Genomic DNA, 24,216 nt, shown 5'->3' on the forward strand with positions numbered 1-24,216 from the left:
CACTCTGGGTCACTTAAGCAGCAGAGTTAGCAGCTAGCTGCTAACATGGACAGGGAGGCTGAAGAGCCACCTGAAGGAGACAGTAGAAGCCAAGGGAAGGCTGGCTGCAGGGAGCGTGGCCAAGGCTGTCACTAGGGCAGCAACCGGGAGGTCTCTGCTGGATGCTTCCTCAGGACTCCAGGATTGAGGTGGGAATTTTCAGCCAGTCGGGTGTAGGTCCCATGCTCGTGCCTTGATGCCACCGAAATTTATACAGTGAGAGAGCACCCCAGAATAAGAAGGTGTTGGGGGACTTCCCTGGCGGTCCAGTGGTTAAGACTTTGCCTTCCAATGCAGGGGGTGTGAGTTCGATCCCTGGTCGGGGAGCTAGGATCCAACATGCCTCCTGACCAAAAACCAAAACATAAAGAAAACACCAGAAGCAATATTGTAACAAATTCAATAAAGACTTAAAGAATGGTCCACATCAAAAAAATCTTAAAAAAAAAAAAAAAAGAAAGTGGTTTGGATCCTGTGCAAGGAAGGTACATTGAATGCTCTTACATGCTTCTGTGTCCATTTACTGTTTCTACAGCATCATTTATTTGAAGTAAAAATACTGGTCTAAGAATGAGGCCATTTTGAGTTTCAATAAATATTGCCAAATTTTCATCAGAAAGGTGCTTACCGATCTGTGCTCCCATTGTTACTGCGTGAAATGCCCTATCCCCCACCTACCGGCCTGCACACTTAATCCTCGCCTGTATGATGTACCTATGGAGTGCACAGAAGCATCGGAAAAGCAGACGCTCATGTCGCAAACATCTCTAGTCTCTAAAATGAATGCATAGGAAAAACCTAGATTAGGGTACATTCTACTTGTGGTCGTACCTAAATGGGAATCATAAGGACAACTAAGATTTTGGGGGAGTGTGGTGAAATTATGTCTCGTGGCTTTTATCCAAAGTGTCATTACTACCCATAAATGAGAAGTATTTGACTTTTACACAGCACCTCACAAATCCTGTGAGGTAAGCATTAAGAACCTCAATTTAAAGATAAGGAATTGAATTTGTCCAGGGACACAGCTAGAAATAATAGCACCTGGACTCAATCCAGATCTTCTGGGCCCAAATCTGTGGGTTTTTCCCCTCCCACAAGGAGATGATTATATTTATTCCCTTATTCTTCCTCCTCTCAGAACTCCCTTGCTTCCCTTCCTACTTTTCCCTTCCCTTCCTGATTCGTTTGTTCCAGTTAATCTGTCCTTCTTTTCTCCTTGGTTGCTGCACTCTGAGCTAATTAGCTTAACACAGCAATGAGTGTATGTGCTGATTCTAGAAGTACATGTCCTAGAGCCCAGGCCCAATGTAATGGAAAAGTCAGCCAGCTGGTCACCTCCCAGTGCGAAGACTATCCATCATCACTAATATTCAGTACAGCCCCCAGCTTCTGAGTCCAGCACTTTATATTATGTGTGTTACCTCATTTCATCTCCCCAGCCACCTAGTGAGGTGGGTGTTGTGGGCACTGGTTGGCTGCCTAGAGACTCTTCCCCTTTCTTTGGGTAGCAGCACCCCAGTTTCATTTGGGGGCCTCCCTCCCCACCTTTGGACACAGTCTGGCAGAGCTGTCAGTCCAGGTGCCAACCCAACCCCGCCGGCCAGGAAGTGGGCATGTTGAGCCAGCTAGGCCAGCCGGCTGGCCCTTCCTGCAACTGAAAGAGTAAACGGTGTTTTCAAGAGAGAAAACAGCTGGCCTCACTCATTGCACAGCAGGAGTGCAGAGTGTCTGTCCTAAGCTGTGCTGCCTGGGCTACTGTCCATTTCTGAGCCTCCTCTAATCTGAGCTCCTGATAACCTTCCCATGCGGTTCCTTTTTCCCATCAGTTAGTCACCATCCACTCCTACTGCTCACTCAGTAGCCGTGACTGATAGCGAGGGTGGTGACATCCCGTTTCACGGGTGAGGAAACTGCCACGTGGAGCTCTCCAGTATCTTGCCCAAGGTCTCCCAGCAGCTGTGGTGGGGCAGGGTCTGAACCAAGCAGTGTGACTCAGGGCCTGGGCTCCCGACCCCCAAGCTAGACTTCCTAGTTTCCATGTTGGGAGCTACGTTCAGAAACCCAGAGTTACTTTCCCAGGAACAAAGTTGTGCCTCATAAAGGAAGCTGGATCAGGGGATGTCCTTAGGCACCTCATCAAAGCAGCTGAGGCTGCCGCCAACTGTCCTAGGCTGGTTCCCCGCAGGCTCACTAAAGGACCCTTCACTCTCTTGTGCTCATGGAGTGAGTTCTAAGCTGCGTCGTGGCGACAGTAGTGATGCTAACAGTGATGGAGGTGGTGTACGTAGGGCGCCTGGGATGCGGGTACCAGGGAAGTGAACTGATTGCCACGGTCACTGTTAGGACTGGGCTGTCTCCAGGCGCCCTCATATTCTCCTCCCACAGATCTGCAGGGTTTGTATCCAGCCCGATGGTTTGGACTGGCCTCGTTATTTTCCGCGGGACAAAATAAAATGAAATCACCGTCTGTGGATCCCTGACTTCTTTTTCCTGTGATAGGAGAAAGCCAAGGCCGAAGGACTTTGGAACGTTTTTCTACCGGTGGAGACTGATCCCGAGAAAAAATACGGAGCAGGGCTGACCAACGTAGAGTATGCACATTTGTGTGAGGTCATGGGCACATCTCTGTATGCTCCTGAGGTACCTTCTTTAATGTCCTTCTCAGTGTGGGAGGAAATCCTCATCTTCCACACGAGTTCAGCCACCCTCCTGGGCCGATGGGGTTCCCTGCAGCTGTACTGGACCCAGGAGCACTGATGCAAACTCAGACTTCTTATGGGGGAGGACACTGTGAGCAGGTGGCTGGAGCCACAGCAAGAAAGCAGCTTGGGGTGGGCATCTACCCGGGAAGTTAGGGCCCAGGTGAGCACGGCCTGGCTGGCTTCCATGGGCCCCAGCCCACCAGCTCCAGTCTCCTTTCTCTCCCCCAAGGAGCTCCGTGGTTGAGCTTCAGGGGCTCTGAGCTACTATATTCAGAATGTCGTGGGTCTTTGCATTTCCTTGGGGAGAGGAAGGACTTTCACGAGGGTGTCAGAGGGCCTGTGACTTGGAAGGAGCCCGGGTCCATGCTTCTGGGGTGTTTGAAGTTTTGAATATGGATGTGGGAGTCACCCTTCTGCTTTTTCTCCTTTCCAGATCTTTAACTGTTCTGCTCCAGACACAGGGAACGTGGAGCTTCTGGTGCGATACGGCACTGAGGAGCAGAAGGCCCGCTGGCTGATTCCGTTGCTGGAGGGAAAGGCCCGCTCCTGTTTTGCTATGACCGAGCCCCAGGTACCTTGCTTGGGTCACCCACAGGTACCCCTTCTCATCAGGCCAGACCCTCGCCCGAGCCCATCTGCACTCTGCCATCAGGGACTGCAGGACCAGCTGTAATCAGAATGTGCTGTCGTTCAGGTTGCCTCCTCAGATGCCACCAACATTGAGTCTTCCATCCAAGAGGAGGATGGCTTCTATGTCATAAATGGTCACAAGTGGTGGATCTCAGGTATTTGGCCTGAAATTCATTTTTCAATCACACTTATGTGGGTCTGCATTGATAAGCATGTCTTCTCTGCCTGGCTGTTGTCTGAGAAACTGTGGGAGGGACTAGCTTCATTTCCATTTGATGCAAAGGAGATTCTGTGTCTGTTCTCAGAAAAGGCAGCAAACCCTGGGGGAACCAGAGGTTCTACGTGGGTTACCAGGTGACCCCACGTGACAGTTCCAGGAACCTCTGCTTCACTCCCCTCTCTTGGTTCTGCTGTGGGCATCTCCCTTTGGAAAGGCAGGAGGTCACTTCCTTGGTGGCTTCTCCGTGCTGTGAGGTCAGGTGTGCCTCAGCAGAAGGGCTGGTCATAATCCTGTTGTTCACCAGGCGTTAACTCTGCAGGGCTCTCCATACGTGCTGAGTCCGCACCCCTCCCCGGAAGGTCCGTGTTATTATCCCCATGTTACAGAGAAGGAAACTAGGACGGAGAAGTGACTTGAGTACTTGCCTAAGGTACTTGCCCCCCACTAGCAAGTAGGGAAGGCTGGCCTGATTCTGAAGCCTGTGTCCAAAGCCATCATGTTTCCACTGCCTGTGGGAACAAAGCAGAACAGGCTGCCAGTAATAAAGTAGCAGTTTTCAGCTTCTTGTCTCCAAACTATATTTTCAACTTGACTTGGTGCTTTAAAAAAAAAACCGCTCTTAGAATGTTGGATTCCTTCCTCACTGGGACAGAAACCAATTGCTTTTACTGCTGGTCAAGGGCCTGCACGTCCTCATCTGATCATGTGAAGTCTTAAAGGGCCCTCTCTCTTCACTGGCTTCAGCTTCCCTGGGCCAGGACTGCGTGTGTAAGGAAATCTGATGGCCCTCGCGCCAGATGATGGGGTCTCTCTCTTTTCCTGGCAGGCATCCTGGATCCTCGCTGCCAACTCTGCGTGTTTATGGGAAAAACAGACCCACATGCCCCACGCCACCAGCAGCAGTCCATGCTCTCGGTTCCCATGGATACCCCGGGGATAAAAATCATCCGGCCTCTGACGGTATATGGGCTGGAGGACGCACCAGGTTGGCCCCCCAGGAGCAGCTCGCCTCTCTGTGTGGGTCTGGGTCTGGGCCTGAGGAGAAGGCTTTGGGCAGCACTTCCACTGCAGGAAGTAACACCTGTAAGGGTATGATGACATTTGGAAGGCCATGTGCTCCTGCATTTCAATTCCATCCATGAGTATCAACCATGCAGGCAAATTTCAGACAGGCATTTATCCCTTTATTTTTTTTCTCTTCCATCCTTAGAAGATAAGCCAGACTCTGTGAGGTAAGGAGGCCACAGAGGACAGAGCAGGAGGCAGGAAGTGCCCTCCAGACCTTCTCTTCTAGACCCCAGGGTGGACAGCCGACCTCCAGGCCTGGAAGTCCTCTTACAGGGGCTCTTCCCCTCTGCTGATGATGTTCACGTTCTGCCTTGGGTGTTTCTGTAGGATCACTACATTGTTAGAGTCACATACCGCTAAGGAGATTCAGCTTCAGTTAGAGTCATGTTTTATAAAAGGAATGCCAGACTATTCATTTGATATTATAAATCAGTGATTTATTTCCCATCTTTAATAGACTCCTTCCTTCCCTCCCTGTTCAACATGTTCAACCACGTTCCAGTTAGAAGGCTACAAAAGGGCAGGAGATGAGATAAACTCATTGCCAGCAGATGAGATAAACACATCTGAGGAAAACAAGTTAGGCAGATGGCTCGGGGGTACCCTTTGGGTCTTTCAGGTGGCCACGGCGAAGTCCTGTTTGAGCAGGTGTGCGTGCCCAAGGAGAACATGGTCCTGGGCCCTGGCAGGGGCTTCGAGATCGCCCAGGGCCGACTGGGTCCTGGCAGGATCCATCACTGCATGTGGCTGATCGGGTACTCCGAGAGAGCGCTGGCACTCACGAAGGCCCGAGTGAGTACTTCCCTTTGCGACTGTCTCTGTACCAGAACGACCCATCTGTTTTCCTATCAAACTTCAAATCCTAACTGTTTTCTGAGAGCAGACTTAGCAGGTGAAGCAAGGTGATATTCTTTACAAGAAGCTGTGTCCCTGTCTTTGCTTTGCATCTGCTACTTTGCTAAAGTTTCAAATTCAGAGCAGAATGGGCCTCACTCTGTCGAGGTGACCAGAAGGAAAAGGCCAGGCTCTGTAGCAGCAGTGGGCAAGGTTCCAAGGTCCACAGGGTCATGGTCTACTGATGACCATTCCTGCTACCAGGTCATCTTTAAAAATCAGATACCAGGGAGAACCTAGGGTTCTAGCGTTCAGCCTTGCGCCATCCTCCTCCCCAAGCACATCCAAAACTTTATTCTTCTTTGACCCCCTCAAGGGTTGCAAGCCCACACAAAAGAAAGCTGTTGCTGGCAGTGGTAATTCAGATTGGTGATATCAATTTCACAAAGATGAAGCAAACCCAAGCCTCCAAAATATCTCACAAAACACTGTCCAAAGAACAGAGATGGTCCGGTGTGCACAGATTACTGAGCAAACCTGAGATTCAAGCTTTTTAGTTGAGACTGACTAGTTTTTTGGGTTTTGGGTTTTTTTTTTTTTTTTTTTTAAAGAAAATGCTCCTTTCTTAAGAGCTCAGGTATAGTCTCCAGTCCCATCCTGCAGAGCAGTTTGACTGTACGTGTCAGAAGTCTTAGAAGGTACCATAGTATTGACATGGCCATTCCACTCATAGGACTTGGTCTCAAGAGAGTAATTAGATTTAATACTAGGAGGTTCACCACAGCCATGACTATAATACGTTGGAAACAACCTATAAGGCTAACAGCTGGGGCCTGGTCAGATAATCCTGGTTATGGGCATGCAGTGAAATTCCAAAATGATGCTGTAGAAATCTATTTCTTGATATATAGAGAGATACTCTTAATGAAAAAAAAAAAAAGGCAGGCTACAAAGCATTATAAAGAGTATGACTCCATATTTTTGTAAAAACTGCATATGTATGTTTATGCATACAAAAAGGTATCCACCAAATATTAAGTGTGACTAGATGATGGAATACCAGGTGTTTATGTTTTTTCTTTTTTTTGTGTGTCTGAAAATGGATACATTTTCTGCCATGAGTAATATTATTTGTGTCATTAACTGTTTTTAGTTAAAAAAAAGGGGGGGTGGGGGATAGGTACCTTATAAGTTTTTCTGATTGCTTGTAACTTTCAAAGACTGTAGAATCCCCACTGCAATAACAGTTGCCTGAGGAGGGGTCTGGCACCCAGACTTTGCTCCTGAGGACACCCCAGGACATGAAGCAGGCCCTGCTGTCAGCAGAGGGCGCCCTCCCCTGCCTGTGTGAGGTGCCCACAGTCACTGCCTAGTTCCCAGAGTAGCCCTGGGCCAGAGGCAGCTCAGATCAAGCACTGTCCCTGCCTGGCAGCCGAGCCTGCCCAGAAGGAGCGGAATGGATGGAGTAAAGGGGTTCCTGGAGGTAATTTGTGCAGCCACCACGTTGACTAGCTCCACGGTGCCCACGAACGTTGTCTGCTTCTGGCTTTTCTCCCTGGGAGTTTCCAGTGGCTGGAGAGCTGGCAAAGTGGCACCTGAACTGCACAGTCCCGCTTCTGCCCCCCTTCCCCTCCAGCCCACTCCTGTGTGCTTCCACCCACCTCTTCTGCAGGGCACAGCCCCGTGCCTCCCATCCTGTCTCCTGTGTCCACAGGCGAAGTCCCGCATGGCCTTCGGGAAGCCCCTGGTAGAGCAGGGCACGGTCCTGGCAGACATTGCCCAGTCCCAAGTGGAGATCGAGCAGGCCCAGCTGCTGGTGCTGAAAGCTGCCCATGTCATGGACGTGGCGGGAAGTAAGGTAGAGGGCCGAGGGGCCTCACAGAGGTCCTGAGGTCGCAGTGAGGGACGCAGGCCCGGGAATCTCTAGATGCTGACTCTTCCCTCCCCACTCAGCAAACCATGGAGAAAGCACTTGGCTCCTTGACATAAATAAGTTTGCTTCAACTCTCCTTGGGACTACTTGGGCAGCTTTTCAAAAATGGAAAACGTACAATAAAAGAGGACTGAACTTTCTGTCTTACTGACCCAGTGACCTTCTGGGTTCAAGACAGTGGACCTGACAGGGCCCCAGGGCCCCAGCCTGAGCTACGGCCCCACCCGGACTTCCGGGCATCCAGCAAACTAAGAGTAAGCCATGGAGTTAGCCAGAGGAGAAGCTTTATTTTCAAGTGTGACATTTTTTAAATGGCTCTTTTTGAGGGCCTCTAACAGCCAGGTACAATGCCATGCTGACCCCTGCCTTCTCCATCTCTCCATGGGGCCTCCACCCCTTAGCCGAGAGGCCTCGGTAGCAGTGGGTTAACCCAGGCTCAAGTTCCCTGTTTCTTGGCAATCTAGTGCCAGGTATGAGGGCTCTCGGGGGCTTCGATTAAAATCCCAGACCGAGGGCAGATCATTGCTGCTCAATTCCCCAGAGTCCTGGCTGGCCTTGTTCCACTTACCCTTTGGAAACAGAGCTGGCCGTGACCCTGAATGAGGCACAAGCCACTCACTACCCTGCCCTGTGTGTGTGCTGGCGATGCTGCCCGTCACCTGGGAAGACGCCCTGAGTCTTTCCTTGACCAGACAGCCACTCACACCGCACAACATCCCGAGGCCCTTCCTAGTCACCCCGCTGCCCCCTCCACCCCTGTCAGTGCTGGGCAGGGACCACGCACCAGGCAAGGCCTGTGGTCCAGCGGGACCTCAGCTCTCTGTTCTGAGCTATTGTTTCTACTCCTCCCTGTGAAACTGATCGTCCTTCCAAGTGTTCAGCCCTCGGGTCTGCCCTCCTAACCACACCTCGTCTTCCTTGCAGGCTGCAGCTTTGGATATTGCCATGATTAAAATGGGGGCCCCGCCCATGGCCTACCGAGTGACTGATCGTGCTATTCAGGTGAGCACAGATGATGGATCACTGATTCGTCTGAATCATTTACAACAGATGCAAAACTCCCTCTCCTTCAGCTGCCCAACCTTCTGTAAACTAATAGCCGCCCTTTGTCGCACACTCACCACATGTGACTTTCCTTTTCCTCCTCAGAACAACCCTATGAGGGGTTCTATTCCTACCTTCATTTTGAATATGTGGAAACAGAAGCAGAGGGAAGTGAAGTGACTTGTCCAGGGTCACTCAGCTTGAAAGGAGCTGAGCTCAGATTTGGGGAACCTAGGTCCTTCTTTCAGCAGGCCCAGCCTCCTAACCATGCAGGGATGCCTCCTTCCCAAATCTCAATCCCTGGCCCCAACAGAGGGATTTCCCGATGGCAGAAGTCACCTAGCAGAGCAGACCTGGGAGTCTGGCATCCCTGGGATGGCAAGTGCGGCCCCACCTGAAGTCTTCCAGAACCTTGTTATCACACAGGTGTCAGGGGACAAGCTTGGGAAGGAGGCTGTTATGAGCCGTTCTGAGATCTTAGGAGCAGGCACTTGTTCCTGGGGCTCTCAGAGACAAGGGCTCACCCAGGGCTCCCTCCCCTCCCGCTCTGTGTCTGCCAGGCCTTCGGAGCAGCAGGGCCGAGCAGCGACTACCCGCTGGCTCAGTTCTTCACCAGGGCTCGAGCCCTGCGCTTTGCCGACGGCCCTGATGAGGTGCACAGGGTGGCAGTGGCCAAGATGGAGCTGAAGCGCTGCAGTTAGACCTGTGGGACTGCAGGAGCCAGATCATCCCTGTCAGGCCTGTGGTGCCCAAAACTTTAAATGATGTGCTTTGAAAGACCTGGTATGTGTGATTCTTGCACCCTGCCCGGCAGCTCTGTCCTTCCATCCTTATTGTGAACTCAGCCTCGGTGGGTCCCCACAGAAGACACTTCTGTAAGAAGCCTGGAGTTGCCTGTTTCAGACAAGGAGGGAGGGGATTAGCTGAGAGCTGAGTGGGTTTCAGGATAGAGGGTGGAGAGCTGGTCTTCAGTCCAGGCACCCGGCTGGGCAGCCAGGCCCCCTTCTCTCTGGCTGTGGCGCATAAGGGCTGTGGGACTCTGCACGAACGTTAGGAGTCCTGCTGGGGGGGGGGGTGCCCGTGCTCGCTCGCTGCTCTGTGCCTCCGTACCCCCGCTCCCAGCTGATGGCTGCAGCCAACAGACCCAGGGCGGGAGTGCTCCTGGGAAAAAGGAATGAAACCCCAGCCATGAAGCCACTGCCATCTGATTTTCTTCCTTTGAATGTCCAAAACACAGAACACTGAGGTGTTATTTTGGAAAGGGACTTTGGAAACATGAAAGAACAAGAAAATATACCTCAGAGACATCACAAATGTTCTATGTCATACGAAGAGAATGGAGAATGAAGGCTCACACCTTAGCTCCCCTGTCTCAGTACGTCAGGTGCCTCCTCATACTTGAGTTTACACAAGATCCTGCCCAGTGCATCGGCCCACCCAAATGCATGGGGGACACAGACACGGTGACCCCGGTCGGTCCCGAATCAGCCACCTCACAGCTGCTCATGTAAAGGTCAGCAAAGGACGACGGCTTTCTGGTGTGTGAGGCCCACTCCTCCCTCTGCTCTATAGTCAGAATGTTTGCGGGGAGGGGAGGTGGTGGGCAACATGCAATTACAATTCAGAGGGCAGTACTCTCCCTGCAGAGAAAGGTGGACATACTCACTTGAGGTCTGAGCTCTTCAAGGAATGGGTGTCCCATGAGCCCAGGTGGCAGTCAGAGATAAGCCACTGGCTGTTAGGACCTGGACTGCTAATGTCATGATCTGGGATGATGTGGCTGTCAGCTGCCCATTTCAGGTCAGACCAGATGGGCAGGGACCATCGTCCCAGCGTCTGCTGCACTGCAGACTTGACCCCCTTGAGGGGACTGCTTTAATGGAGAGAGCGCCCATTAAATTCAGACCCCCCCAGTGAATTGCTGTCACACCAACTACACGGGCAAACAACTTTTTGCAAACTCGGGCAGGGTTCTAGCATCCTGACTTGTTTCAAGCCTTAGGAAGGAGGAGGTTTGAAAAAGGAAGTGCTCGGCTGGTGGCCTGCTGTATCACGTGGCCCTCAGCTTTGTCAACCTTGCTTGTTAAGTAGTGCAGCGGCAGGGATGAAAATAGAAGCCATGCAGTGGAGCAACCCCACGTCTCCCTCAGATACTGTGCTGCAAAGTGGGGAGGCCCTGGGGCGGCAGAGTGGACACTGCCTGAAGGATGCGAGTCATAGAGATGTGGCCTCCAGCAGCCCCTCATCCAGGGTCTCCCATTCGGTGAAATAATTCCACTCCCCACTGTCAACTGCACCCGAATTCTGGGCCAGGCACTGGTCTCGGCCTTGGGGAATGTGCAAAAAAACAGGTCAAGTTGCCATTATAAAGGGGCCCACATCTCAAGTGGGGGATGGTGGTGAGTGTCTGAGACCGTGGTGAGTGACTTGGGTGCTGTGCTGGGTGATTGGTGAGTAACGTGGGTGCTGTGGTGGGTGACTGATGAGTGACAAGGGGACTGTGGAGGGTGACTGATGAGTGACGAGGGTGCTGTGGTGGCTGACTGATGAGTGACGAGGGTGCTGTGCTGGGTGACTGCTGAGTGACGAGGGGGCTGTGGTGGCTGACTGATGAGTGACGAGGGTGCTGTGCTGGGTGACTGAAGAGTGACGAGGGGGCTGTGCTGGGTGACTGATGAGTGACGTGGGTGCTGTGCTGGGTGACTGATGAGTGACATGGGTGCTGTGCTGGGTAACTGATGAGTGATGAGGGTGCTGTGCTGGGTGATTGATGAGTGACAAGGGTGCTGTGCTGGGCGACTGCTGGGTGACAAGGGGGCTGTGCTGGGTGACTGCTGAGTGACGAGGGGGCTGTGGTGGCTGACTGATGAGTGACGTGGGTGCTGTGCTGGGTGATGAGTGACGTGGGTACTATGCTGGGTGACTGATGAATGACATTGGTGTTGGGATGGGTGATGAGTGACAAGGGTGCTGTGCTGGGTGATTGATGAGTGACAAGGGTGCTGTGCTGGGTGATTGATGAGTGACGAGGGTGCTGTGGTGGATGATTGATGAGTGAAGAGGGTGCTGTGCTGGGTGATTGATGAGGATGCTGTGCTGGGTGACTCATGAGTGATGTGGGTGCTGTGCTGGGTGACTGATGAGTGACGAGGGTGCTGTGGTGAGTGCTGTGGTGGGTGATGTGATAGGCACTGCTGGGGGTGCGGAGCTGGGGGCTCAGGAGGGAGGACTTGTGCCAGAAGAGGCATTTGAGCCAGACCTGCACGATGAGAATGGGCAAGGGTGCTTCAGAAGAAGGAGCAGCAGATGCAGAGGCCCTGTGGGGCAGCCCAGTATGTCTGGGTACAGAGCAGAGAGAGTAGGAGGTGGTGGATCATATTAGGCCTCAGGGGCCTTGGTGAGGAGTTTGGTGTTGGTTCTAAATGTGACAAAACGGTGAGTTTAGGTGGCAGCGCGATATGCTTTGATTTGAGTTTCTAAAAGCTCCTTCTGCTCTCCAGAGTTCACCAGGATGAAGAAGGAATAAAGGAAGACTAGAGCGGGTTCAAAGTTCCCTAAAGCTGTAGAGGGCTCCAAAAGAACCACCCACAAAATTAAAATTAAAGAAAAAAAAGAGGAGGAAAGGCAGGGGTATGAGGGGCAGGGCCTTAACAAGATATGAGCAAAAAATCCAAAGGATAAAGGAAGTTGAACCTGGTCCTTATCCGGCTTTTCCCCACCTTCAGCAGACAGTTAGCATTTCTGGTGGGCCGACGCAGTAGCTAGTGTGGTGACGCCCAGCACCGTGCTCCTCTGGAGTGGGGTCAGCGTGTGGTGTGGGTGCCCGCTGGGCGTGGACAGGCCTGGCATGGTGATGAGCGTGCCTGACCAGTTTTATCTGTGGCACACTTAACATCTTGCCACCAGCCCTGTGTGGCTGGGCCTGCCTTCCTATCAGCCTGCCTTGGGAATGGGAACAAAATGTCCTCATAGCATACTAGTGATTGTTTTTTCTCACAGTAATTTGCTATCCCAAAGCAATTGAACACACATTCCTCTGCTCATCTCTTGACATCAGGGGCTGGATTCCCGTAGGGCTGAGTCCTCCCCAGCGGTCCCGTGACAGTCCCCGGGCCTCAGGGTTCCAGCCCTCCCTTCCCATTCTCCCCCACCTCATGCTCCCTGTAGTGACTTGGGGTCTTGGCATCCACAGCTGCCTGTGCTCCTCCAAGCCCTGATTTCAGATATTGTCAGATCATTCCAGAATAATCCCAGAGAGGCTGTAAGAAAGAGACTGGATTCCAGGTAATTCACCTGGGTGGGGTGCCTTCAGGACATCACTGGGGGTGATGTTGAAAGAACAGGCTCCAGTGTTCTCCACCAGCATTCCCCTTCTAGAGTCCCCAGTGGTCATCTAAGAGACGGCTCCTGTCTGTCACCGCCCGGGACTTAGAGTTCCCCAGGGATGCCTTGGGGATGCCAGGGCTGTGCTGCAGTTCACCTCTTTGCAGTCACAGGGAAACTGGATGCAAGTCCAGGGCCGAAGCACTGGTTGAGCATCTCTGGGACATCTGGATCAGTATTTATACTGCCCTCCATGGTGCCCTGCGGCTACAGCCCTCTCCCCTCCATCGACCTCACTAATGTGTGTAAGCGTCAGAGCAGAAAGACGGAGGAAAGACAGAGGTTTGGACCCGGGGTCCAAACCTGTGATCACCTATTGGACAAGTACTCTGGGAGCAGAGTTCTTTTAATCGAGTTGGCTGAATGGAGAAATGATTTCAGGGAATTCTCCATCTTATCAGCATTAGATAGATAACCTAGTGGTAAAGAGGTGTCACAGATAAACACAGACAGACACTAAAGTGTTAAGGACAAATATTAATCAGTAATATGCTATTGCAGTAGGAAAGAGGGCCCAGCATGAACTGACCTCAACTTCCATTTGTACAGAGGGCATTTTAAAGGGAGAATGAGAGAGCAGGGAGGGGCGATGGTGGGGTTTACACGTGGAAATTCCTGCTAAATGTACAAAAAGCGGGAAGGTGGAGGGCTCCACATGAAACTTATCTGGGTTATCTAACTTAAGGCGCTTAAGGCAGTGAGGCTCCTAGCCTCTCACAGAGACCCTAAGTCATTCGTGCTGAGAGTCTGCTGTTTTTATAGGCTGAGGTTGAGGCCCAGTCGGGAAGAGAGCTTAGAGGAGCCCAGCAAGAGTCTAGTCAAGGAGAGGCTTTGTCAGCCACACTTCTGGATTCAAATGACCCTGGGTTTCAACCTGCCTCTGTGACAGATGAGCTGGGTGACGACAGGGAAGCGATTTTTCATCATGTAGGGTTAGTTTTCTCATTTGGAAAATGGAGAGAACAGCATTCCCTCCGAGGATTGTTTGAAGATTAAATGAGCTGACCCGCGAAGATTAAATACGAAGCCTGCGGTACATGCCAGTGTTTCACGTGGCTGGAGTCCGGAGGGGGCTAAAGAGGAGGCTGTGTTCCAGTTGGGATACAGTCCTGCGGGGGCCCCACCAGGGCCTGGCACAGCTGAGGCTGCAGCCTCTCACAGGCTGACGTGCAGAGGAATGAACCCAGGGATCTGGTTACACTGCCAAGCGTGACTCAGCAGGTCTGCCTTCCTAACACGCTCACAGTTAATGCTGCTGGTTTGGGGACCCCATCTGGAGAAGTGAGGGTGAGGAGAATGGCTAGACTCCCCTCACTTCGTCACCTGGATGGAGTAATAGCTCCTAGATATTTAGTACCTACCAGGTGCCAAGAACTGCACATGTATTATTCTGAACCCTTAAAACAACTGGCAGATAGTTTTTCTAGCTATTTTAGAGGTGAGGAGACGGAGGTTCAAAGAGGTTTCATGACTTGCCTAAGATCACACAGCTAGTCAGTGAATTCAGACCTAAACTACGAGACTGTAGAGCTCTTTCCACTCGGAAGCATGGATTTTTACCATCTCTGAGGGGCTTCCTGAGAGGTGCTGGCTGCCTCACCTGGAAAAGGAGGAAGAAGAAAAAGAAGTCCCAGCTAGCCAAGGAGAGGCATGTCCTGCCATGAAGAAAGTATGTGAGTGTGTTTCCAAAGCCGGGGAATCTCCAGGGTACCTACTCACTGCCTTAGGGGGCCAGGCTGCAGGTGGGGCGGGGTGAGCCTGTCACGAGTTTCTTTGCATGTGCAAATAAGGAGGGCAGCCCTTGCTGGACCGCACTTTTCCCTCCTGCTTCTGAGAGAGAATGTCTTTCCGTTTAAATGTTGCTTTGAATTACACCCCCCCACCCCCACACACTGTTTGCAAAAACAAACCAAAAAACACCTTTCATTTGATAGTGTCAGTGTCCCAGCACTGGGACTAAACAACCAAATATTTAAAATCTCACAGTTTGGGGACCCTAAAGGACACCTCAGTTACCACTGTTTTTAGAGAGCAGGTGGAACTAGATTTTTTTCGACCTGAAAACACACTGTTGGGCCCTAACAATGAAATGCTTTGGAATATTTCAAGGCTAAGACTTTGTATAACTTCTTAGAGGAAGTGAATGGCTGTTTCTTACCCAATTCGGTGCTTCTCCCAATGATCTCAGCACAGTGGGAGGACAATGTTTATTCATGTCGAAGTGTTCACATCTCTTCCCTCTGCAGCATCCTGAAAAGACATTACATTTTGCTTGCTTAGTTCCTCTCCCAGCTTCATTCTTCTTCCATCTAAGGATACTTTGCTTTTGTCAGTTCCATTCCTGGCACTGAGTCCACAGACAAGGGGCAATGGAGAGAATAAGAGAAAGTGGACCTAGAGAAAAAGAGATTAAACAACAACAAAAAAAAATCAGAACAAAGATTTACATAAGAACAAGAAAACAGATTGAAAGAAATGTGGAAGAAAGAGCCAATACAGATTGTCAGGGAGAAATCTAGGTTGAGAGTTAAATTGTGCTTAATTCCTTGGGCAGACTGAGCCACGTGGAGCCACAAATATATTAGGATTTCAGCACATGCAGTTAATCTTGTGCTGCAGTGTTTGGTTGACCTTGAACTGAAAATTGTGTGAAAGCAGCTAAAGAAAGCTAGTGTGGTTACAGAAGACTTCCCCAGAAGATGGAATTTGGGCTGAATCTTGGTAGGTAAGATTTCTTTAAGCAGAGTCAGTAGGATGGGCATGGGGAAGAGGGGCCCCCAAAACTAGGGGACCAGGGGTGAGAAAGCTGCTGGTGAGGTATGGTGAGCACCACAGATGAACAAACCAGAATAAATGAACCTGTGAACCAACACGTGTGCTAAACAGATACACACAACTGTGCACACAAGTGGGGACCCAAGCACGTTGCCACACAAGCCTGTGATATGACTTGAGTGAGTGAAAGTAAGGGTCCTGCCTAAGATCACACGGCTGGTTAGCACTTGATTCCCATTTTCAGTTTCTTTCCATTTTAATACTACTTTTCTTCTTTTAGACAAAATCAAATAGCCACATATTAGATGATTTTCAGGGATGCTAAAAACTCATACTCTGGAATGAGGAAAGTCTGATGCCACCAACAATGCTTATTACTCATGGAAGGTAATGCCTGCTTTTTTTTTTTTTTTAAATAAATTTATTTATTTATTTTTGGCTGTGTTGGGTCTTCATTGCGGGCTTTCTCTGGTTGCTGCGAGTGGGGGCTACTCTTCATTGCGGTGTACGGGCTTCTCATTGTGGTGGCTTCTGTTGTTGCGGAGCACGGGCTCTAGGGATGTGGGCTTCATTAGTTGTTGCACGCGGGCTCAGTAGTTGTGGCATGCCGGCTCTAGAGCGCAGGCTCAGTAGTTGTGGTGCACGGGCTTAGTTGCTCCGTGGCATGTGGGATCTTCCCAGACCAGGGCTCGAACCCATGTCCACTGCATTGGCAGGTGGATTCTTAACCACTGCACCACCAGGGAAGCCCCTGGGAATGCCTGCTTATATGGGATATGTGAAAAGCTGCTCTTAAGGGCCATGTCTAATTTTGTTTCATTTGAACTAACTTTAAAATCAGAGCACAATAACAGTTTTATTATCATCTTTTAAATTATTGTCCCAATCGTAATCCCTCAGCATCAAAGACCAGCAACTCTGGCAGCACAGGCTTTTAACTGAAAAAGAAAAAAGGACAAATGTTAATCCGTTTTTGTTTCTGGAGGAGGGCCATTATTCAGTGTCAGATCCCTACTAATAGTTAAATAAAAAAATATTTCTGAAGAAGTCAGAGAGAATAGATTTTTTAAACTTTTATTTTTAAATGTCCTATGAGGACTCATATAATAAAATAGGCCCCAGATATTGCCAATATACTGTATTCACAGTCAGAGCTTTTGATTCACTTAGTCTTTTATTTTTCCTTTTTTTTTTTTAAACCACAATGACACAATCCTCTGTGTACACTTGATGGCCTGGCACTCTGCACTAACTCCAACATGGGTGGAACACTTGCTTTGTATGCTTTTAATTGAGGATACAGAGGTAAATAAAACTCTTGTGGGAAAACTGTCTTCCAAACTCAAGCTCTGAAAAGAACAGTCTTTCTTCTCTACCAGTTACAGCATTGTGTAACCTCAGGCAAAACTGCGAGACTCTGTGTGCCTTAGTTTCCTCACTTGTAAAATGAAGATAAAGTGGTAGCTACCCCAAAAGGCCGCTGTGAGGATGAAATAAATTAATCTATGTAAAGTGCTGAGAAGAGCATCTGGTAAGTACTGTGTGAGCTGTCTGTTGCTACTGTTGTCTCTGCCACTATTAATGCTCTAATAACCTCAAAGATTAACTGGATTGAAGATCTGATGTTCAAGTCATTGGCACAGAAAGTCTAAAGATTAACTACAAAAGAGGGCAGATCTTAAAGAGCCTAAGAAAATTTGGTATAGAGATTGATTGGAGAGAATGACAGCCCTCACTGAGGCCGAGCTGCAGAGAATCTAGGCACTCTCTTTTATCCGTGGATGTGGTGTGGTGATCATAGAGGAACCTTGGAAGGTCTCAGGGGTAAAAAGGGGAGTGGACATGGAATTAGCGCCAAGCTAAAAGAATTACTGTCCAGCTAAGCTGAGGAACTGCATTGTCTGCAAGAACGTGTCTGTCTTGGAACAGGCCTCCCTGTTCCCTCAGGGTTGAAAATACCATGAACACTGCAGACTTCCCAGAAAATGTTTATATTTTCAAAAGATTACACGGAGATACTTAGAAAAGAAAACTGAGAACCTTTTCATAAAAAACAGGAAGGCTAAGGGGGAAATGACATTCTACTTGACAAATTTTAATTTAGGTCAGTGATGGGAATGGGCTGGGGTAAGTAAACACTTAGGAGTCCTTCACAGGAAGACGAATGGTGTCCTAGGGACACACTCAGGATTCCCTCAGAAAATAATTGTCATGTCTAATCCCAATAAAGAAAGAAAATTCTAGTATTTTTAATGCTTTTAATTTCTCTTGGTCATATAGTTCACCAGGGGACTCATCTAGACCTTAAAAGAAGGTTAGAAAGTTCAAATGTTCCTGTTTGGAGCTGAAGAAGGGTTAAGGAAAAATTGCTTTCCAAACCGGTGGTCACACTTTGTTCTTCCCACCACCCTAAAAACAAACTATTGTGCCTTTTTCTTTTTTCCCTGAACATGACTCTATGATTTTGCTTATGGTGTGCTCCTTTTTTAGAATATCTTTCCCCGAAAATTTTTACCTGATAAATTCTTAACCTTAACAGCCCAGTTCAGAGGTGACCACTATACTGCTTTTATAATCTCCTAGGGTAAAATGACTACCTTATTTGCAGTCCTGTAGTAATACTCTATTTTGAGTATCATATACTCTATTTTGTTTGTTTACCACATAGTCTGTTCTGTGTATTTGTTTACATGTCTGTTTTCTCTTGTACACTGTGAAGGACCTAAGGACAGGAATCATTTGCCTAAAAATGTACACAGCACCTAGTAGGTGCATAAATGTAAACATTTGTATGAGCTAAAATCTGAGCACCTTAAGTGAGTACTGATTCTCAAGCTAAGACTGTAGAAAATAGAAGTGGGATTAAGTTTAACCCCAGGAGTGTCCCTTTAGCAAATTTCCAGCAGGATCATCAGGTAATTAATAAGATAAAATTCCCTTTGATTTAAACAGCCCATCACTAGGAAGGGCCACTATTTTCTCCTAGAGGTCATCACCGTGACTCAGGTGGATTTACTTACGCTTTCATGTAAACTACCCATGACTGATCTTCGGATTTGCTGCTTGGTGCTTCTACCTATACCTTCACTCTGCTTTGGCGTGTGGAATATTTTAATACTCAGAAGCCACAACTTCCTCCCCTGTGCCTTCTATAAACCTCACAAAAGTGCCTTCTTTTATAAGGTCATTACTGTTTGACAGGAAATAGATTTGAATGAAATCCTTTCTGGAGCTTGTCATTAAGTAGGCACCCCCGAAAGTATATGTGGGAGTAGGCTTTAAATTCAGATTTATTTTATCCTGGAAGAGAAGCTCATGTTTTGTTAGTATGGGGCGAATGCAGCAAACCAAATCTGAGGAAAAGGAAGATAATGAATATTTATTAAGCACTTTCCACGTCCAAGCACTGCTGTAGGTAACATACGTTATTTCATTTTATCTTAACAATGCTATGGGATGTGTCCTGTTAACCCGTTTTATAGATGAAGAAAGTGAAGCTAAATGAGATTAAATCACATGGTTGAGGTCACTTAATTAGTAAACGATACAGCTAGTATTCAAATGCAGATCTGATCCAAATCCAATGAAAATGCCACTCTACAACCACACCCACGGGAAAAGACTCCTCCTACCTACCTCTGGTTTGGTCTACCAGCAACAACCAGACCTCCAGTGGGCACTTCTTCCTGAATGCTTTCAGACCGCTTTTGTAAGTTATCTCCAGCCCTGACCTCTTCCCTGACTTCAGGCTCTCCTCTATCTAACTGCCTACTCAACACGTCCAGTTGGCTAGCTGCTGTGCATCTCAAACTCAACGCGCATGAAAACCAAACTTCTGATTCTGGACTTCCACCCAAACATGCTTCTCCTGCATCTTTCCTTTTTCAGGAGATGGCAAGTCCATTCTTAGGAATTTTAGGTCCACACAAAGGAATTATCCCAGACTCCTTCTTTTCCCTCTTCTACCCACATCCAATCCATCTACAAATCCCATGGGCTGTACCTTTGAAGTTTACCTCAGAGGGTTGTTATGAGCAGGAATGAGTTGATGTTTATAAAGTTGTTAGAACAGTGTCTGGCATATATAATGAGCACTATGAGTATTTATTGAGCAAAAGGAACATCCGGCATACTAGTGCTACTCTCTGTCCCCACTCTCCCATCCCAGGTCCGGCCAGCATCATCGCTCACCTAGACTACTGACTGCAGTAAGTCATCACCTAAGTGGTCTCCCTGCTTCCAGCCTCGTCCTCCTAGAGCCTACTCTCCAAGCAGCAGAGCAATCCTTTAAAAACCCAAGACATATCGTGTCACTGCTCTAAACCGTCCAGAAGTTTTCCATCTTACTCAGAATAAAATATAACAAAGTCCTTATCACGGCTTATAGCCTTGATAGCTAATCTACAAGATTCCTGACCCCACCTGCCCTCACCTCTGATCTGCTCTTTTATCCACTGTGTTCTCTCTGTTCCACTCATCCTGGACTCCCTGCTGTCCTCAGCCCTGTCGAGCATACTCTTCATCACCATCTGTGCATTTGCTATCCCGCTGTCTGGAACACTCTTCCCTTAGATATTCACAAGGCCTGCTCCCTCACTCACTCAGGTCTCTTCCCAAATGTCATCTCATCAGAGAGGCCTCCTTTGTTCACCCGACCCTTACATGTGTCAATCTCTAGTACCGCCCTGTTTAATTTTAATCTAGAGCACTTATCACACTTGACACTTAGCTCTTTGTTAATTGAGCTATTGCTTCTCTCTCTGCCCCTGATGTCAGTTCTAAAAGGGCAGGGCCTTTGTTTCATTTGTCGCTATAACCCCAGTACTCAGAACTATGCCAGGCACACAGTAGACAAATTTGTTGAATACAGGGGAAACATGTATATATTCACTCATTTTCAACTTACGGTTGTCTGTAACATATTCCTAAAATGTCACAGAGAATGAAACAAATTCTATAAAATCCCCCGTATTACAGAATGAGTTCAGTTTTCAGCAGGAAAATTTCATTTTTAAATATTAAGAATTTTATTTTTAAATCTTTCCTTTCATTTGAGTAAAACTGACAAAAGGTGAGTCAAGCCAGTTTTACCTTTGTACCTAATTACTTATCAGTAGTCACAAAACTCTATCAATAGTCACAAAAATATCTATAAATGAGATATATAAAGACTTTTTCCCCTCTCAAATTTACCTTACTGGTTACATCCAAGACTTTTTTTTCTCAAAAAATATCTCCCACTAAATGTTCAAACACAGAAATGTGGAAGAGCAGGGTTTAGATTTTGGTGACAGCAGCTAAGTGATCGGGTAATCTCCCATGGGACATTCTACCAGTAAGTTTGGGCATTTGTTTAAAAAAACAAGAATTGGGGCATTTGTTGATGAAAATACTTCTCATGTCTTGCCTCACTAAGATTTTATATCATCTGATGGTTGCCATGGAAATAGCAGTAATGCTAACAAGGGTTAGCCCCATAGGGTTTTACCACTGGGTACAGAATTATTTTCTGTGAAGTCACTGGGGAAGCAATACAGATACTATGTGGGGATAAAAAGCTGGTGAGACTTAAGTAGTGGACCCCAAACTCTTCCTCCAAATCAGAGGCGATCCATTCTTTACCCTGATAATACCTACAGCTTCATCATCTAAGTTCTGAGCCTCTTTAAACCCTACATCCTCCACAGAGCCTTTCCTAATAAACCCTAGCTCTCAGTTCCTGCTTCTGTCTCTCAATTCATATTTTTTAAATGGCCTTCATATCATACTTTAATTATCTAATGATAGTGTCTTGCACGGCTCTCCAGATGCAAACTGAATGAACAGTCCTTGAGTGCCTACCCTGCACCAGGCACCGGTGCTAAGTGCTGTCACGTGAATTATTCCCTGAAGTCCTCATAATGATACCTGTTAGGCAGGTATTATGAACCCACTATTTAGATGAGGAAATTGAACGTTGGAGAGGTTAAGTTACTTTCCCAGTACAATAACTTAAATGTTTCCTCAAAGCAATCACAGGTGTTTAACTGTAGGCTCCTGGAGGAAAGGGTGGCTCGCCTTCTGCCACTTCTCCAGGATTCAGAAAGGGCTTGGCTCACAACAGGCAATCAATTGACAAAAACATGACTTAAAGAAAACCAACAGTGAAAAAAATAAAAAGAACTATACTTGATATAAGCAGACAGGGAGGCAGAGCCTGCTGGGGTTTTTGTTTGTTTTGTTTTTGTTTAAGAAATCAAATGCACTGAAAGACGTAACAATGGCCATTTACTATTTTGGAAAAAATTAATTAAATCTTATGTAAAGCTTTAACTATGAACATACTGTTTGCTCATGATCAGTTGTGAGATATGCTGGCAAGTCATTTGTTATTACTAATAAAGTAATGAAGTATTAATAAATATTTCATTTCTTCAAAAAATTTCAATGTAACAAACTCAGGATGTTCACTCACTATATTTTCTTGACGAGAAGAGAAAAGGTATTGTATTATAGTTAGAGCTAGCCCGCTGGGCAAACTAAACATGTATCTTGATGAAAAAAAAGATTAACTACCAAAAAATATTGGGACAGGGATAACCTGTCACCGGACTCCATTCCTAACTGGGTGAACATAAGCAATTCATGTAAGCAATCTGGCCTCTGTCTCCTCAAGCTTCAAACACATGAGACAAACTAACCCTACCCATGGCGAGACCACCCTTCAGGGGCAATCAGACGTTACTTTGTGTTCTGAGTTGGCATCTGTTCTATTTTCCTGTTTCTCCAAGGATGGCGAGGGAGCAAGAGGCGCTTACTGCTTCTGGAAACTGTCTAGTGTGTTGGCTTCGTGAAAGTAAAACCCATAAATTTTGAAGCTGACTCAGTTTCCGCCTTCTGAGAAAAATGAAAGGTCAAGGGATGAGTCTCTTAAAAAATTCAGATTAAAAAAATAGAAATTTATTATGTAAGCCTGGCAACAAAAAATGTCTTCATGATTTTAAACAAAGTAAGTTGTTTCCAAGTGAATGTCCACTTCTCAGGAAGAGTTAAGATATTAAAAACATATCTCGCCTTCTCAGCCATTAAATACGTAATAAAAACCCATTTCCTACTTCTCCAGTGGGTTGGAAAATCGATTAAGGTCTGCCAAGGATTTCAGGTATACAGTGTTATCTCACTGTTAAGCGCTATTCTATTTAAACTTGTTTCTGCTTCCTTTCTGTCAACCCCCATGTCTATCTGGGATGCAATGATGGAGATTATTAATTAACTGCAGTCTTATAAGCCTGAAAATTCACGGGAGCAGGGAAGCTTAACAAGATAGAAATGAAAGTTTGGGCACATCCAGACAGAGCCTAATTTAAATCTTAGAATAATTATTCCAAATCAAAAAGAATCCAAATAACCTGTCACCTCAGAGCTCCTAGGTGGAAAAGAAGGTGCTGTGTAAGTCAAAATGATCATTCATTAATACACCTAACATACTAAGGAAGAGCAAAAATGCAAAAAGGCAACAATTCCAAATAATGTGGTAATCCAATACTGTTTCAACACACAGTTACTGAACATCCATCACAGGCAAGGCAAGATTTTAGGCATTGATTAGGATGCAGCCCTGCATTCAAGGAAGGACATGAAACAGGTAAATGAACAAACAGATTTCACATTTGCTAAAGTGAAAACAACAACATAGACGCACATATTTTAAAACATTCAGTTGACAGAATTTAAGTTCTGGAAAGTGAATCTTCAAATAAAGCATACTGAAACAATGTCTTTATTTATTAATTTGATCATGTTTAATTGATATTTCTATACAAAGAGATTCAACATTTCTAAGCTTTCCAGCCAATGGGTCATAATCACTATATAAACCCACATGAATAGGTATTAGGCAGCATGAAAGAAATACATTTCCAGACGAACTTCAGAAAAAAACAAGGAAATTGCTTACTGATTCTATAGTTTGTTCCCACACTGAACAACGTGTAGCTAGTTTACACTGTAGAAAAGTTAAACTAGAATAAAGGCTATGATGCTGATTATGGAGTAAATTCATAGAAGTCCTGAATCATCTTCCATGCTTAGACCTTCTGATCCATTAATTTTACTGCTAGGAATCTATCTTTAGGAATAATCATCAGAGAAGCTGTCAAAACTTTATGTACCTAGCAATTCCCTATGTGTATATCCTACAGAAATGTGTGTTCAGGTCTATCAGAATAGATGTCCAAGATTGTTTATAACAGCATGATTTGTTAATAGCTAAAACCTATAAACAACCATTACCAGAAAAATAGGTAAGTTATATATTCACACAATGGAATACAATACACCAAAGCAAATGAATTACCTAAGCTACAAATATCAACATGGATGAACTATAAAAACAAAATGTTAAGCAAAAGAAGTGAGACAAAATAATTCACACTGTATGATTCCATTGATGCAAAATTCCAAAACAGGCCAACAAACAGTATTATTTACAGATACATACTTAGCAAGTAAAACTCACTAGAAAGCAAAAGAAAGGAATGATTACCATAAAAGTCTGGATAGTGGTTCCTCTGGAAGAAGGCGGTTGTACTGTCACTATTTGCAGA

General features: G+C 47.0%; 2 protein-coding genes across 6 annotated transcripts in view; one reads left to right on the top strand and one right to left on the bottom strand.

Moving 5' to 3' along the window:
- ACAD10 (acyl-CoA dehydrogenase family member 10) overlaps window positions 1-9,289 on the top strand; it is a 49,041-nt gene extending 39,752 nt beyond the window's left edge. For 2 of the 5 annotated variants that reach the window (XM_060028070.1, XM_060028072.1), the window contains exons 14-21: window positions 2,542-2,682; window positions 3,178-3,315; window positions 3,439-3,529; window positions 4,421-4,579; window positions 5,282-5,454; window positions 7,211-7,354; window positions 8,354-8,431; window positions 9,034-9,289. In XM_060028070.1, the coding sequence (XP_059884053.1) occupies window positions 2,542-2,682; window positions 3,178-3,315; window positions 3,439-3,529; window positions 4,421-4,579; window positions 5,282-5,454; window positions 7,211-7,354; window positions 8,354-8,431; window positions 9,034-9,174 (1,065 nt within the window). In that variant the 3' untranslated portion in view covers window positions 9,175-9,289. Of the gene's footprint in view, window positions 1-2,541; window positions 2,683-3,177; window positions 3,316-3,438; window positions 3,530-4,420; window positions 4,580-5,281; window positions 5,455-7,210; window positions 7,355-8,352; window positions 8,432-9,033 lie in introns of all 5 variants that reach the window. The other 3 variants (XM_060028071.1, XM_060028074.1, XM_060028073.1) reach the window with 3 other exon arrangements.
- Window positions 9,228-24,216, bottom strand: part of LOC132435887 (uncharacterized) — a 33,799-nt gene continuing 18,810 nt past the window's right edge. The window contains exons 3-4 of the transcript XR_009521670.1: window positions 15,015-15,106; window positions 9,228-9,367 (exon numbers count right to left, since the gene is read on the bottom strand). The gene's annotated coding sequence lies outside the window, so the exon portion shown is untranslated. The remainder of the gene's footprint in view (window positions 9,368-15,014; window positions 15,107-24,216) is intronic.

Source organism: Delphinus delphis, chromosome 13 (genome assembly GCF_949987515.2).
Source record: "Delphinus delphis chromosome 13, mDelDel1.2, whole genome shotgun sequence".
NCBI lineage: Eukaryota > Metazoa > Chordata > Mammalia > Artiodactyla > Delphinidae > Delphinus > Delphinus delphis.